The sequence below is a fragment of the Lissotriton helveticus genome, chromosome 9, assembly GCF_964261635.1.
Source record: "Lissotriton helveticus chromosome 9, aLisHel1.1, whole genome shotgun sequence".
Taxonomy (NCBI): domain Eukaryota; kingdom Metazoa; phylum Chordata; class Amphibia; order Caudata; family Salamandridae; genus Lissotriton; species Lissotriton helveticus.
This window is the reverse complement of record NC_136070.1, coordinates 662,639,529-662,656,863: the sequence shown is the minus strand read 5'-3', so window position 1 is coordinate 662,656,863 and position 17,335 is coordinate 662,639,529. Positions and strand designations below refer to the sequence as shown.

Here is a 17,335-nt window from a genome sequence, read left to right as displayed (position 1 = left end):
ATTTCTTAGTCCAACATGTCAACATAAATCATGAACTGTGGTATTGTAATATAGATTTTGTACTAATAAAAAGTTCCTCATGTGATATTGATGTCCCAATCAGTTTTTCCTCTTTTTGACATGATTTAAACTGTTAGACTACCAAAAAGTTTAAATCCTTATTGGCAGGGGTATCATATGTCAGTTTGCCGCAAATTATTAGTGTAGGTTTGGAAGAACGCATTAAGCAGTCGTCCGCTTCATTCAGAGGAACTTTTTGACTATTAACATCCTCAGTAACATTATTTCTGCACTTAGACAGTCTCGGCAGGGGAGTGCTCAGGGCGATTTCCAGAACCCCCACGGTAGGGGCCTAGCCACCAACACAGTGGAGTCTAAAGAAAAGGAGAGCCTAGTGACTGCAACAAGTAGCTAAGGCTCGAGCAAGAGTTTTGAGAAACTTCGCTGGTTTTTGGAGCCCGTTTTGCTGGGAGAACGCCGAGCAGGGACTCGAAGTCCCAGGAGAGCTGCAGACTGCCCCACCTGTGCTGCTGGGCCGCTGAAGATCCGCCCACAGCCACTTGAAAGCGCCTCGGGCATCGCTGCGCGGGTGCAGCTTCGCTGGTTTTTGGAGCCCGTTTTGCTGGGAAAACACCAAGCAGGGACTCGAAGTCCCAGGAGAGCTGCAGACTGCCCCACCTGTGCTGCTGGGCCGCTGAAGACCCACCCACAGCCACTTGAAAGCGCCTCGTGGCATCCGCTGCGCAGATCACGCGCGGGCGCCGCCGGGCAAAGCCCGGGCCAGGGGCGGGCCCGTATGTGCCCGTTGGAGACCGGGGGATGCTGGGCTGGGCCGGGCCCCCCATCTGACATCCTTTGCAGCACAAGACCTGGTGTTGCACGAAGTAAGCGGATACCCAACCTGTACCTGCACAGTTTGTATTAACTTTCTGTGAGATGCCTGCCCACGAAGGAAAGGGGAAGAAGGCGGCCGGGGCTGGTTATGTAGCTGGGACCCTGGATCAATTTATAACGAGGGCCACGTCCGTTCTGGCTCACGAAATCGCCATTACAGAACGGCGCCTCTCTATGGACCCTGCCTTCAATAAACGTTCATCCCTGGGGGGTCTAATGGGTGCACGCACTCCAGATAAAAACCCACAATCAGTTTCTGCCCCAAGGGTATCAAGTCAAAGCACTTGCCAACTGCAAACCATGGCTACTGGATCATTCAATTTAGGCGGAGAGTCTGCGCAGCCAGTCCCTCTGCCGAGTAGCCTAACATTGGATCGGATTAGTGGCCCTGCTACGCGTGCTATGGATGGCCACAAAAACGCAACACAACCCACCGAGCAGACACAGGGTGCAATCTCCAAGAGGAAGCGAGGGGTTGCTCAACATACGGGAAGAAAGCCAAAAATCTTCAAACCAAACAAGGGTAGCACTGTGGTAACTGTGGTGTACCCTATTACTGACATATCCCAGGATAGACGCTTTGTTGCTAATAGTATGAACGAGGCGGATATTCTTAACGGATTGCCCCAGATAGAGGATGCCTACTGGAAAAGAATCAGTGGTCTTATTGCATCGTCCTTACAGCCTCTAATGGAAAGACTTTTACTAATTGAAAACAAACCTGTAAAACTTGAAGAATTGACGATGTCTATCGAGGGTGGCATCAAGAATAATATGGTGAACTGTGGCAAACCCCATGATCTACCTAAAGAGGGATTAAGGGGTTCTGTGGTGTTGGCTAGCTCTAATTCAAACAAGGTTGCGCAACCAATGGCTCCTACCGTAGGGAGGGATGAAGTACGGGGCATGAATGATTTAGTAGATTTAGAGGTTTTATGTGATAGGCGCTACAACCATGGGGAATCACTTTTGGGGGCTGCAAAGTCTCAGGAAGTGGTTATTGCCCCCAAGAGAAACCACACAGGGATAGTTGTAAAGAGCTCTCATCCACACTTAGATTTACCCCCTGAGTGCGCTCCATATATTGCTGTCCTGACTGGTGTCCCGGAACTAGAACACGGAAAGGTTGAATCATATGACCAACTAAAAAATAAAACGATTCACTGGCTGAAAAATAATAGACCTCTTTCTAGAGAGGTCCAATGGCAGATTTTATTTGTGCGAAGAGTGAGTTGGGAGGGATGCAGATCAAAAAATTCTGTAGGAGACTGTATTGTTGTTCATTTTAAGGACCCCAGAGCAGTGGGACATGTTTGTGTGGGCTCTACGAAATATTTAAGTTCCACTATCCAGGTTCGCAATCTAAGCTATTTCTACTCCCCACCAGACCACACGCCCAACTATGGCCAGCACGAATGGACCAGAGGTAGGTGTAGTGGACAACAGTCATCTGTACCGCTTAGCAACAGATTTAGTGTACTGGATCTGGTGGATTGATTGACACCCACGCTTACCTGCTTGGATACAATGCCCAAACAAAGACCAACCCTTAGGGAGGTAGGGGGTGGTGACTTAATTCCTCACATATGTCCCAAGAACGATGAGGGGGCGATTAATGACAGAACACCACCTATGTCTAATACAGTGGGGGAGGCGGCGAGCCCTACCATTATGAATGCACCTTATTGTGACAGTGGTAGTGTCAACAAATGTTTAGAGGGACTAGTGCTAGACACTAATGGAATTGGTATCCAGTGATTGGTTGATAAATACAAGGTAAACCCTGGGTGTCGAAAACAATTGGCCACTGGTGGCTCAAGAATCCTATCATGGAATATCGCTGGCCTCATGGCTAAATTGGATCAACCTGACTGGGGGGCTTATATTGATTGCCATGAGATCTGCCTATTTCAGGAAACATGGGCAGTAGACCCTCAATTCTTAGTAGGGTTTGTGGCATATTGTGAAGCGGCCGTCAAGGGACCTATGGGCAGACCATCGGGGGGTGCTATGCATATGGGTGGGTTCCCACCTAGGATGTAAGAAAAAGCGAGTAGATACGCACTCTCCAGACATTACGTGTATCCTCCTGTCACATAGTAACCTCCCGAAACTAGCGATTATTAATGTTTACTCCAGGCCAGTCCTGTATGGTGCGATTTCCCCGACGTTAGATTCGCTGGCAAATTTTCTCAGCACATTTGAGGGGGATAACCACTTTATAATTTGTAGGGACTTTAAATGTCATTTTGAGCCCCTTAACGGCCTTGCACAATCTATAGCTAGTGATGAGGACGCCGCATGGTCAATTCCTCCTAACATTTACCCAACTAGGGGGTGGACACCTTCAGTCCTTCAGTTAACATCATTAACCCTGACTTACTCCCTGAGGGCCTGCAACGGACGGTTCCCGGGAGATAACCCGGGGCGTCCCACTTTTGAGATAGCTGGCCGAGCCTCAACAATTGATTATTTAATGCTTAGTGTGGAGATCTGGTATAATGCGGCTGATTTCAGCGTCGAAGTACGCTGTGAAAGTGATCACAATCCTTTGATCATTGTGCTGGACTTTCAGATGGTGGGAACAGGTCTATCCAGAGATACTTCGCAGCAGAACAATTTGGTCGTTGTCCAAGGAGAGAGACGGATTCGGTGGGCTAAAATTAACCAATCACCGTAAACCATGTCAGACCTGTATACAAGTATTATACAGCTGCTGGAGAGAGCTAGTCTTATAACGGATGATAGACTGAGTTTAGGCCCTAACAGCGATTTTGGAAAAATCCACCTGGAAATGGTCCGCACTTTGGGAGATTTCTTTTTCAATAGTGGGCCCAATAATTATAAACCAGGCAGTGATAAAAAATCCTGGTATAACAGGGATTGTAGTGAAGCGAAAAAAGCTTTGTTGCTCTCACATAAGGGGGGGCGACAATTACTGTATTCGGGAAGCCAGGGCCGCATTTAGGAAAATTACTACAAAAGCTAAATCTGACTGGGAAGCAGATAGATTGCAGGCCATTAAGAACGCCCTAGATCAAAAGGACAGTAGAACTTTTTGGAATCTGGTACACTCGGGGAAAACTGAGGGTAGGACCACTATTGATCCAAATATTGATGAGGAATCCTGGCATCTATATTTTAAGGAATTATATTCAAGTTCGTATATTGACATAAGTAACAGTAAGGCCCCGCTCTGTGATTTTAACTTTGAACCCTTACGGGACATACCCCCGTGTACAAGGGGCGAGGTAGCATCAGCTTTAGCAAAGCTACAACCTAATAAAGCACCAGGATTGGACAAAATCCCAGGGGTTTTGTTAAAAAATGAGCAGACAGTGTGGGCCCCTTATCTACTATCACTCTTTAACGCAATTCTTTATGGCCTTCCAGCGCCGCCCACCTGGGCAGGCGCTGAGATTGTCCCTATTTTTAAAAAGGGGTCCCCGATCGAGCCCGCGAACTACAGGCCAATCAGCCTCATTGACGTTACTCAGAACATCTACGGGAGGGTACTATTAGGCAGGCTTCAAGATTAGATGGAAGACCAAGAGGTATTAACCCCGTTGCAAGCAGGATTCAGAGCAAAAATCTCAACTGTAGACCAATTGTTTAGGCTCTAGTTAATTTACTGGAAGCATGTGGTCTTGGAAGGTGGGAGCTTGTATCTTACTTTCGTGGACTTGAAATCGGTGTTTGATATGGTGGACCGTGACCAGCTGTGGAGTATCTTGCTGGACATGGGAGTCCCGCCTTATCTCTGTTTACAACTTAAACGCCTCCACGAGGGCACATATGCCAGAGTAAGATACGGCAAGAATGGCCAATTAACAGCGCCCTTACCTATTGGGAAGGGGGTAAGGCAAGGCTGTGTGCTAGCCCCGACCCTTTTTTCCTTATTTTTAAATGGTCTTATTGAAGATCTGCTTGCCGCAAAGGATCTGGATTCTCCAAGAATATCATTATGTAAATGTCCCACACTAATGTTTGCGGATGACACCCTGCTCCTCTCGAAGTCACCAATGGGGATGCAGCGAGTGTTAAAGGAGTTTAACTAGTTCTGCAAAAGAAGGAACCTGGTAGTCAACATTAATCAAACAAAATATATGGTCTTCAATGCCAATTCCATCAATTGCCCGCACCCATTGATGGATGACAGGCCGCTTGAGCGGGTTCACATTTTTGATTATCTGGGCCTATCGCTAAATGACAAGATGGGATGGGGCCCCCAAATTGATAAGGCCAACCTGAAATTAGTTCAGGCAATAGGGGGAATAATGAAATTCCAAAAGACCTGTGTCTCGAGGGCCATAAGCCCTGCCGCTTGAGATTACAAAGTACAAGCTAGGTCTGCTTCCCTATATGGGGCCGAACTCTGGGGACATTGTCCATCTAATGCCCTGACACTTACTGAAAATAAGTTTATCAGACAAATCCTGGTTTTGCCAACAAACACCCCCCTGGTACCGCTACGGATGGACCTTGATATCCTCCCTACGGTAGACTTAATCTCGACACGACCGTTGCTGTATTGGCGACGGCTGTGGAGTAAACCTGAGCTGAGACACTATAGGGAGGAATTAAAAGCAGTAATGTCGCTACTAGGGGCTGTAGGCAGTATACCCTGGTTGTCTTTTGTCAGGGACTCTTTCCGTGCTATGGGTAGGGAGGATTTATGGACTACCCCTGAAGAATCTTGTGTAGCTACTTCTAAAAAACAACTTGCTAAAGCAGTGAAAGATTATAAGTTGACTAGTTTAATTCAGGCAGTCACAACCACTCGTCTAACGTATGGGTTCTTGGATTTTAAGTCATACTATCAATTTGAGCAGGTGCTAGATTCAATACAGCCTCCTTTAGCAAGGAAGTTGTTTCTGTAATTTAGATATGGGTCGCTTCCTCTCTTAGCAGTAACTAATAAGTGGGCGGGCGCTACCAAGTCCCCTTGCCCTGGATGCCTGGTGGAGGAGGAAACAGTGATTCATGTAATGCTCTTCTGCCTGGCATATAAGCAGTCCAGGTCCAAATGGATGTATGACGGTACGACGCGTACCGTTACAACGCGTCCCTTTACCACGCAGTTTTAACAACGCAAGTCGTTACAACGACTTGCGTTGGGGGGCGCTGATAGTGAATAGTTTAATTTACTATTCCAACACCAGTCCCCGTGGATAGTAGGGAAGGTGTTGGATAGTAAATTAAACTATCCCCTATTCTAGAGCGCCCTCCAGCGAAAGTCGTTGTAACGACTTTCGTTGTTAAAGCTGCGTCGTAACGCAACCGCGTTGTAGCGGTTGCGTTGTAAAGGATGTTCCCCGGTCCAAATGGATCATTCAATTGTGCAGAAACCTGGGTATTAGGACCCATCGCGAATGTTATAGGATCCTAAAACCCGATACAAACCCAGTATATGTTGTTGCAAGTTCAAAATTTCCCCTTGCTATGTGGCTAAAATGAAGGTACTTGCTAAAGAACGGCACCGAGCTATTTTTGGCTTTTTTTTTTCTTTTTACTATTTTAATGTAACCAGCCCAGTAGTAACATTTCGCAAGTTGCCTTTGGATGAGAGACAGAGTGTTCCCAAGTTGGCAGCCTTACTGAAAACGGATGTCTAATTTTTAAGTTTTTTTTAGCAAGTTCTTATATGTTTTTATCTTTAAATTATATTTTAAAAATCCATGCTTCCCTTGTTATTCTGGCCTGACTCTCACTATACTAGTGTATACCAGTTTTATAATGAAGTTGTATTTTCTATCGCTGCTACTGATTATATTTTGTTGTATTGTATTTTTGCTTTTATGGCTATAATAGCCGCAATGAAGTTTTTGATGATGAATTATTTCTGTAAGGGTAAAATTGAGCTACTCCATATAATAACGGTACCAGTTAAAGGCTTCTGTTAGGGTTGTAAGTTTGTAACAAATTTGTTTTCACTATGTTTTTCTTTTCAGGTTCAAAGTGTGCAGGATTTAAAATTTCTGGTAAACTTTCTAAAATTCTTCTTCTAGAGCGCACTAATCCTAAATTAAGCCATGTAATGTCCGGAGATTTAGCATATAAACTTGAAGAGCTTAAATGGTCACACGCCTCATAACTGGCAACCTCTCTGTGAGATAGCATTTAAAGGCTAAATCGATACAGCCTTCAATTAAAGTTTATTCTGCACATATTTCTTCCCATACTTCCTTCATATATAGTTTTCACAGCTTTAGTAATATATCAAGTCACATACTGGGCAACAGCAGTTTAATTATCACCAACAAATTCTATATCGATATTAGTATTCCACATATTCAGTATTAAAGGGTTGTAGTCATTGATCTGCTGTGATATGTGTCCTCTTTGTAAATTATACATGACTAACAGACTTTCCCTTAATAAAATGCTTAACAGAAGACATAAGATTATTGACTCTTCCTTTATTTAGAGTTGGTCTTGGGTAGCCAAGACAACACTTAGTGTACTGTTTTGATTGTTTTGTATCTTTTCTTAAGCAGAATTTTCTGCATTTGTGACTTTGAAATTGAGTAACTTGTTCAAACAGTTTTTTGTTTGTTTCTTTATTTGGGATGTCACATGTAACATATTGCATAATAAACTACAGGAAGAGGTTCAACAGAGTTGCATCCAAATTCTGGTGCATTAAAAAAAAATCTATAACAGCATATGAATATGAGGTGCACCTATTGCTTGGTACTCTTTTCTCCAAACGAAATCAACAAACTCTCCTAAGGGATTTTTCTTTTCTTTTTTGTTATAACCCTAAGCATAGTCTGGAATTCGTGATGAAAACATCTGCAAACATTTGCTTGATCTAAAGAAAATAATTCTCCTGATTTTTTCAACCCAATATTTGTCAAATTGTTAGCTTTGGTAGAATAGTGTATACATCACCCCATAGGTATTCTGCACAACTCAAAGTAAGAAACCAAATAGCTAGTCACACATTCCTCAACATACATCTTAGTTCTTCATGCCTTTGGAACCATTATTCATTTGTGCATCGCTGACATGCCATAATATTGATTGTTATAATCCAGGCTTTTGTCATTGCTTTCAACCTTACTTAGAAATGCTATAACTAATAAGTATAGTTATTAAATCCTGTTGCAGTTCACAACGCATGCGATACAGCCTAGGAGGTAATGGATAATTCACTTTCATATAGTAAATTAAAAATGTAAAGTATGTTTTGCCTTAAACATGAGTCCTCTGATTATGGTCTTGTGGAACGATATTCTGATGCTGAAATTAGAATAGTATGATCATCATATCGCCCTCCTTTTCCTGCTGAAAATAAAATTTGATAACATCACACCTCTAAAGGTTGTTTCCAAAAACTAAGTGGATCTCCTGTAGCCTCTCTCATTTGATAAAGTTCTAAGGCATCACCCATTACATCTTTAGAAGGCAGTGGGTGTATACTCTAGCGCTCCTATATTCCTTAACAGTGTTGTTTACTAACTTTCTGAAATTACACAACGTTAGTTTCATCTGTAAATAGTAGGTCAGTGGTATCTGTAAAGTCATTCATTTGAAAGTTTTTGTTGTGTATGTTATTTTGTTACAATGAAGAAATAGCCTCTTGTATTTTGGAAATGCTTATTCATTTTTGCCATTTTTTTTCCTGGGAGGGCACTCTTTTAACTAAAACAACCAAAGATTCTTCTTACTTCCACTATATTCCCACACTTTCTAGTTTTTTTTTAATAATTTAATAAAAGAAAAGCAAGCTTTCCTTTTAATTCACACACTAACTCTTATGTTTGAAATTTCCCAGATTTAGGTTGCCTTCTAATTATAGTTTGAAATGGATATAAAGTTTGATTTGATATACTTTCATATAAGTTGAAATGTTGTAATTCAAAAGGCATAGGGTAAATATCCAAGTTATTAGCGTCCAAGACGCCTCTGGGTATTTATTCGTGCTTTACAAAATATAAATCAAACAGTCAAATCAAATTACAAACTGCACATGAAAGCATAAAGTTATGATCTAGTTTTCCAGGCAATAACAACATACAATCTGGTCCGCACAAACATTATATCTGTTTTGCATAATTATATAAATTGCAACTTTTCTCCAAGCTACTCTATCTTCTTTTTCGTTACTAAATCAATGTATTTAGTAGATTAGCATAATGTGTGCGTCTACAGCAAATGTGCACTTTATTTGGAATTTCTGAAATTATTTAGTAAAATTCCAAAGTATCCCAATCACAGTTTATAGTCCATAATTTGTTTATCCACTTTAGTTTGCGAGTATACAATATTTGGAGACACCAAAACTTCAGAGTCGCCACAAAGTATTTTGATTCTGCATACTTTGCAAGTGATAAGAGTAGAGCTTAATAGGGCATAATTTATTTTCTCCAAATGTATTGCTGGACCTTTAACAAAGTATAGAGTTTGTGCAAGTGTTCGTATACTTGAATGATGAGTTGAAAGCATTTTAATGTCATGAAAAGTGGAATTACAAATATCGTTTTATAGACAGCCTACTAAACAATGCATTGTGGCTGTATAATATTTCTAAATGGGCAGGTGTTCAATGTTTTCAGAATCTTTGTTTTGGCTTGCAAATGTGCATATATATACATGTATGTATGTATATATATATAAATATATTTATTTTTTTAAACCTTGATAAACATTTGTAGCTTTTCAATAGATTTTGTCTGAATCTTGCACACGGAAGTGCAATTCCATTGGTAAACAGAACATTTGATAGATTTCTCCTCAAAATGTTGATTTAAGTGCTTGGTTATATTATTTACTTTTTTTCTAATCCTACCATGGAGCCATGCATGACTGCGTAGCAACGTCCTTCGTTGTTTACTGCTAGGACCCAATTAATGTATGTATAGTACGTTTGCTCTTGAAAGTATGATTCAGTTGTGGATATGTGTCTTCAACAATCACCAAAAATGTTAAAGAAATGTAACCAATGCAATTTTTTTCCCAACATATATAATTTACTTGTTAAAATTAAATGTCAATGTTTTCATGTGATTCATAGTTAAAATAAATAATTTTCATTTGACAGCAAATGATTTTTCAACAATCACGTGAAAAATGTGTTTGTTTCAATTTGGCGGTATGGTTTTTGAAAGTGGGATACTTTTGGAGTAAACTACCAAGTAGTCTATTTTTAAACGGTTTACATATAATATTTCTAATGTCCTCCCTTCTTGTACAACTGTTTAACAAAGAAAAATTCACATATTTGTTTTTGAAGGTGTCTTTTCCACACATATTACCATTTGTAGGAATCCTTTTTGCATGCATAACCATATCATCAGCAGAAACTGCTTTCTCAGTTTGCAAACATGTACTAATAACCTTACCATTTTCCTTTTTGTAACATCTGCTTGGTCCTTTTGTAGGTGTCAGTAAGTTTACTCTAATATGTTTAGGATATATTCTCATTATCTTTTTCTTCTGGTAATATTTGGAAGGCAGTGTGCTAACTGTAGCTATACCTGTATATAGAAATACGAATTGCTGGAGGATTTCGGCACCAAAGGTCACAATGGCAGACATACTCAGACTCATGTACAGGGTTATGAAGAGACTGTGTTGGCAGCATTGCGACCACAGTAAATGATACGTGAGAGTGCATATAAGAGGGCATATTGTCACTGCGGTGATACTGGAAAGGGTACTATGGCCAGAGGAAATGGGTAAAGCGAATGAAAAAGAGGGTAACTGGCAATGTTATGCCCAAAAAGGGGTTAAAGGGAATAGAAATACCGGAGTATGTTGTCACAATGGTGGTCATGTTCAGCTTATCGAGTGGGCATATTGGCCGTATTATGTCACAATGATAGTCGTGTTCAGCGTATCGGGGGGCATATTGGTAATCGTATGGCCATGAGAAGCTTGTCAGGCATAGGCTACCAAAGCTGTGTGGAGTTAAGCTCACAGTGCTCGTATGCATAACAGCTGTCATATTCAGGGCCTGGAAACCTCAGTGCGTTTGGACCTCACAAGCAGCAGGTGGCAATTTTACAGGGATATGCTCAATGGGATAGACCTCTGCTTGGACATGAGATAGTGCGTGTGCCTGGCAGAGCTTCCTAATTGCGGTGTGTTGGACGCTCAAAACAGAGGAATGAAAATGATGTGTCAAAACTCAGTTGTGCCAGGACATCATAGGGCTTGCATTCTGTTGTGCGGGAGGATCCTCTATGTCTCAAGTGTTCGTACAAGGAGGCGCTCCTGTATCCTGAGTTGTTATGGGTGATACATGGTGTTGATATCAGGGGCGTCCTTTGGCTGAAACCGTGATCAGTTTATAAACTCCGCCCAGGGGAGGTTGTTATTCAGGCCTCTGGTTTTGCTCTGTAGGCGAACACCCAGCGTTATTCCTGTGTAAAGAGGGTTCTCGCTGACCAGTTGGGATTGGAATCTATAATCGTGCAACACAAGCTATCTGGTGTATGGTTGGCTCTGAAAAATTACTAAGCATTCTAGTATTTGTCTTCTTGCATCGGATAGTGCTTCTATGTTCACTAATCCGGACCTTGACAGGTCTCGTAGTCATTCCCACGTACTGTAGGTTGCGGGGGCATGTGATAAGGTATACACAATTTTTGGTCTTGCAATTGGTATGTCTCTTTTGATGCCAAGGTCCTGAAAACCCAGATCTATGTGTTTTGTAGCGGTAGTCAGGTGGCATACGGCTCAAGACCCACAGGGAAAATGCCCCTCTACTGGAGGAAGAGCCCACAGAGTCGGTTGCCTTTTCAGTTGTGGTTTTTGGTGAGTATGTACAAGTAAGTCCCTCATGTTCTGGGGGCGTTTAACCACTTCCATGCTAATGACAAGGTCAGCTCGTCATGCAGTACACTGGAGCTGTGCTTATGACAAGCTGACCTTGTCATGAACAATGGTAAATATCGATTTGCAGCACCCAGCGGGAATTGCCTTAGCAGCCAAGGTGTTAAAGGCAAACAAGGAAGTAGGTCCAGGGGAGAAATTGCCCATCTGTAACATGCCCCAATGTTGTTTAATCACCTTCTGTATCCTGTTAAAACTGGGGGTGAATGTGGTGACACAGGTAAAAGTGTCAGTTGGTGTCTTAACCCTGCTTTCCAAGAGGCTCCCTCTCTGATTATTCTTGGCCCTTTTGTATGCTTGACGTATCACTTTCTGCGGATAGTGACCTTCAGCAAGATTAGTTGTCAGGATAGTAGCTTGATTCTCATACTCAGCTACGGTGTTACAGTTCCTACGGAGACAGTGGAACTGCCCCACTGGGAGGTTATTCCTGAGGGCCTTCGGGTGATGGCTGTCGTAAAGTAGGAGACTGTTACTGTCGGTAGGTTTTTTGTAGTTGGTGGTTAGTATTACCCAATTTTGAATAGAGATCAATAAGTCAAGAGAGGGAATACTGCTATTTGTCTTCGTGCTCATGAATTTCAAAAAAGGGTCAAGAGTATTGACCCAGTCACAGAAGGTATCACACTTCTGTATCACCCCTCCAAAACACCAGGATGTCATCTATGTAGCGGCGCCACACTAGTAAGTTTTCTTGTAAAGGGTTGCTCTCATGTAGGATGAATTTTTTCTCCAAGGCAGCCATGTACAGGCAGGCTAGACTGGAAGCGAAGGTACTACCCATGCTGGTACCCTGTACCTGATGGTAAAGTTGGACCCTGAAGGCAAAGAAGTTCTCTTTCAGGGCCAAGGCTGCACACTCTAAAATAAAGGAAATCGGGGTCTGGGAAGGCCAAGGGTCTGTTTCCTGCAAAGTTGCTTCTAGGGCCTCAAGGGTGGCATCCTGGAGGATATTCGTATATAACGCCTCCACATCCAGGGTGACCAGGAGACTGATTCTGTCAGGATTGGGCAAGGTCTCTAGGAGTTTCAAGACTTCAGTCATGTCTCTAAGGTAAGTCGGTGTCTTCATCATGATCGGTCTGATGTAGAAGTCTGAAACTTTGCTCAATGGTTCGAGGAGGGATTCCATGCCAGAGACAATGGGTCGTCCAGGCAGCGGGTTGACTTTTTTATGAATTTTCGCAGGGTATAGAAGTACGGAATCCATGGTTGATTGTTAATCAGGAACTCCTCTTTATGTGAAGTGATCCAACCCTCTGTCTCGGCTTCCGATACCAAACTCCTGATCTTCGTAGTTAGGCGTCCAGTTGGGTCGTCCTCAATGGGGAGGTAGTAGCAGGTATCGGTAAGTTGGCGGTGATATTCTTAGTTGTATGTGCTCACGTCCTGGATGACGATGGCACGCCTTTGTCGGCTGGTTTTATCATGATGGTTGTGTCTTCTGTGAGTCCCTTGAGCTGTTCTCTTTCTTGTGTGAAGAGGTTGTTGAATGACCATACGCTGGTGATGGCAGAAATATTCTTCAGGGTGGCCTGTTCAAAAGTCAGGATCCCATGGGTCGTCATCGCCGCGGGGGCGTGAACCGTGATTTTTGTCTTAGACCTGTTCTATGGCAATGTGTGGTGCCTTTATCAAAGCAGAGGTCCTGCAGGCCCATGCACATGTTTTGCTAAGTAGTGCGTTTTAGTCAAACCAAGTTCAGGGGCAATGTTGAAACTGGGAGCCTACTGCTTTGATTCCTGCTCCCTTTCTGGATAATGGTTGGGCATTGCCCACCCACTTTTATTTCCAACACTCCCCACATGTGGAGGCATATAAGACTCCAGCTGTACATTTGGAAATCCGAGGAGCAACCCACCTGCCATTGCCTTAGCCATGTTTAAGCCAAGAAGAATTAGATTCAGCTGAAGTGAATGGGCATCACTTTATAAAACTTTAATAGGGTTCGTAGCAGAGGCATGTACATATTGCAGAATTTTGTCAAGTTCCTACTTGGGCAAACCCATGCCTTCTATGTGTCTTACCTGATGGATGCAACTTCCCATAAAAAGTTATTTTTATTTGCAGAAAAGTTTTGCCCCAACCCTTTTGCTTGAAACTTTAGTTTTAGTTTTCCTCTCTAGCATTTTTCAATTTGTGAAATTATGTGCCTAAGTAGTTGAAACAAAAGTAAAGCGAGAAGAACTACATAAAGAAAATGCAGTCATGGTCATTTTGGTACTCTTTGGTGATTTCTCTCCTTCACAAGACAACCCCAATAATCGCTTGTTGAACACATACTTGCTTTAATCTTACATTGTGGTAAGAAATGTGGAAACTGGACTAAAGCAGTTTGGGATCAGGCCTTAGCACTACGGTCCTTGCAAAATTTTTAAGGGAGAACGTCTTTATAAGAAGCCTTTATCTGATCCATGCAGTCACCCTAAACTGTTGGTATGGATGAAGGTGTAGAAATAGGTATACCTGAATCACCCTGAAGATAAATTCCCTTAGCAACGTATGCCCCCACATATATCTGTCTTTGAATCACTTTTAGCCCCAATATTCCTCAAGATAATTGTGCAGGTTTTGTTGTTTGTAGATTGGTATTACAAATCAATTAATCCAATGTATTTTATTTCATTTCAGCAACCAAATATTAAACAGAAATTTGTGGCCTTACTGAAAAGATTTAAAGTGTCTGACGAGGTAACACATGTAGCTATTTGTGCACATTGCATGTTATAATGTCTTTTAAATTGATATTGAGATGTGTTTATTGAGCGAGGAATAAACTGAAACAAATTACTATCTTCATAACAACATTATCATCAAGTATTAATCTTCGTGGGGGGGCGTGGCTTAGCCGAGCAGCATGATGGCTGCTTGCTAAATGGGCTCTGCCAGTTGAACACAAAATCCTGCATTAATCCTGCTGTTTGGGGTTGTGTACCAGTTCGAGTCAAGCAGCATTGGTAGTGGTTGTGACCAGACTCCATCCCTGGAAATATTGGATTGGCGGCGGCACGTAACCCCGGCTACTGAGGTTGGGCGAGATCAGGCCTACTGGTCGCTGAAGCTGAAGCCTGTCTCTGCAGGGAGAGCTTGACGAGGTCTACACGCGCTGGCCTGGTCGGCAGACCGTAGATCGCCCTCCCTGGTCAGAATACAACTGGTGCGGAACAGAGATCGCCACGGATGAGTACAAGTGAGGTCAAATAAATTCTCTTAATAAAAAGTGAAAACGAACCGCAGGGCAACGAGCGCTGTCTGCATTGAGGGATTCCGTGGCTGGGGACCCCGGGAGATGCAGCCAGGGGTAACTGGATGTGTAGATCCGGGAGATCATTTTTTTTTTTTTAAACTAAGCGGACGGATCCTGGGATTCTTGCCGGTGTGAAGCTGAGGTGGTATCTGGCAGCGTACACTCCTGGGGATCCAGATCTGTAACCCACAACTGCACGCGCGAGCGGAGCCGACCGTGGAGCGAGTCCGTTACCTGCAGAGTGGCGGGAACACGGTTGCTCGGGTGGATCCAAGATAGTGTTACTCCAACTAATCCTTCAAGCATGAGTCAATAGTACATGCATTCTTTTGCTATCGCTGCATCGGGGCGAACATGACTACCGTCCATCTCTGGCGGCAGGATTTGGGTAGCCGGGTGTGCTGAGACCAGCTGCTGCACATCCAAGTCGAAGTGGGTGAGGCGAGTTTAAGCAACTGGCACCATTATAGAATGGTACTTTCTTATTCACATGAGACACCTAAGCCTGGACCGCGAGTGCTGGGGAACGCAGAGCGCAATTGTTTAGTGCTAGTTACGCAGCATTGTGACCCCGCAGACTACATTTGCGCAATATGGTAGATGGATGGCTGACCAGGATATAATCCTCAATGCAGATTTGTGGAACTTGAGCAGGTGAATCGCCCGTGCTGAAACCTAAGTGCGACTGACTGATCACAGGGCTGTGGGATGGGTGTGATGAGCTGCTCACTTAGACGTGTATCCCTCCTGGTAGCAGATAGCTGACAAATGTTCTTTGTGATACGGTACTAATGCCACCACCCGAGGCAAACATAAGGGCAAGGAGGTACGGTCCTCTGGGGAAACTTGCCAAGCTTCCAGATTCAAATCACATGCAGTAGTTCGCTTGCACTTCAACTGAGTCAAAACGCTCCATGGTATAGGCCAGACCCTCTGGCAGGTTGGGAGATATATGCAGTAGATTTGTGTTGTCACATTTGTTGACTAGAGATGCAGGTATCTCGAGTCTGATCTTGCCACCTACTCTGAGAACTTTTAAGCACTGAAGGACACTAGCACGCTGAGAGTGGAAATTCCACTACTACAATTCTCTGAAACCCGGACCCGACCTACAGTGCAAATACAAATGCTCAGTGCGGTGAGGAAAAATGGGCAAAAACGACGCAAAACAAACTAAACTGTAGTTTGAAAAGAGGCTCACACGTAATGCTGTAACTGAAGCTGAGCATGATACAGATTCAGCCTCTAGCGAAGTGCCAGACAGGCAAGAAGACGACCTGTAGAACATACTACTGGAGGTAAAGTCCAGCCTCAAAGTGATCGACACTAAACTTGAAAAGCTCACCGGCCAAGTTGACCAAGTACGAAAACGAGTGGACACCCACGAAACACGTATAGACCAACTAGAAAATAGAATGTCCCATGCTCTTGATTATCAAGTTGAATCAAAGGAACATTTACAACAAATGGAGAAGGTCTTAAGCATTATTAAAGCGAGAAATGTAGATATAGAGGCCCGTTCCAGGAGGAACAACATACTTATTATTGGCATACCGAAGACCACCGCAATACCTAAAATGGAGACGTATGTCGAGGAACTCCTTTGAGAATTATTTGGACAAGACCTGTCTACAATGTTTATCGTGTAAAGAGCACACCGGTCTCTAGCCCCCAAGCCCGCGGTGGGTGACGCCCCCAGACCTATTGTTGCCCGCCTGCTAAAGTATAGGGACAGAGATGTAGTCCTATGGAAGGCCAGAGAGAAGGGCAATATCAACCACCAAGGAAACATTATATCCTTTTACCCGGACTTTACGTCCACAGTTCAAGCAGCCAGACGCGCATTCACTCCAGTCAAGCAACTACTACAGCAATCCAGCACATCCTATGCGCTTTTCCATCCAGCAAAGCTGAGAGTCACATGTGATGGAGCGGCGCACTATTTTACCGATGGAAAATCAGCCCTTAAATTTGCTGGCCACATAGGCAAGCTGAAAAGCCACGCATCCCAAGCTGGTCAGGAGACATCTGATACTACCGTCAGCGATAATGATTAAAGCCCGATGGTTAATCTATATTAGCTAAGTCGCTTCCTTAAAACCTGCGTTGCAGCCAAAGTAAAGTAATGAAAATGAAGGTGAGAACTCTAAAGACTAATATTCCATTAACCTCCTAGAAATAGCCACTTATAACCTGGGAATGTTTACCCCATAGCTATAAACTCATGGTTCGGCCACACTGCCTCATGGTAGGGCAGTTCGTAGTATGTGGGGTCGGGTGGGATCAATTGCACAACCTGATTGGGGGTTGGTGTGGGTGGCTGGTTGGGCTGGGTTGGGGGTTTGTTATTGT

The 17,335-nt window shown here is 43.3% G+C and overlaps 1 protein-coding gene across 2 annotated transcripts in view; it reads left to right on the top strand.

Moving 5' to 3' along the window:
• PACS1 (phosphofurin acidic cluster sorting protein 1) overlaps positions 1-17,335 on the top strand; it is a 1,445,983-nt gene that overhangs the window by 780,094 nt on the left and 648,554 nt on the right. For both annotated transcript variants that reach the window (XM_078660756.1, XM_078660757.1), the window contains one exon: positions 14,368-14,427. In XM_078660756.1, coding sequence (XP_078516882.1) covers positions 14,368-14,427 — 60 coding nt within the window. The remainder of the gene's footprint in view (positions 1-14,367; positions 14,428-17,335) is intronic.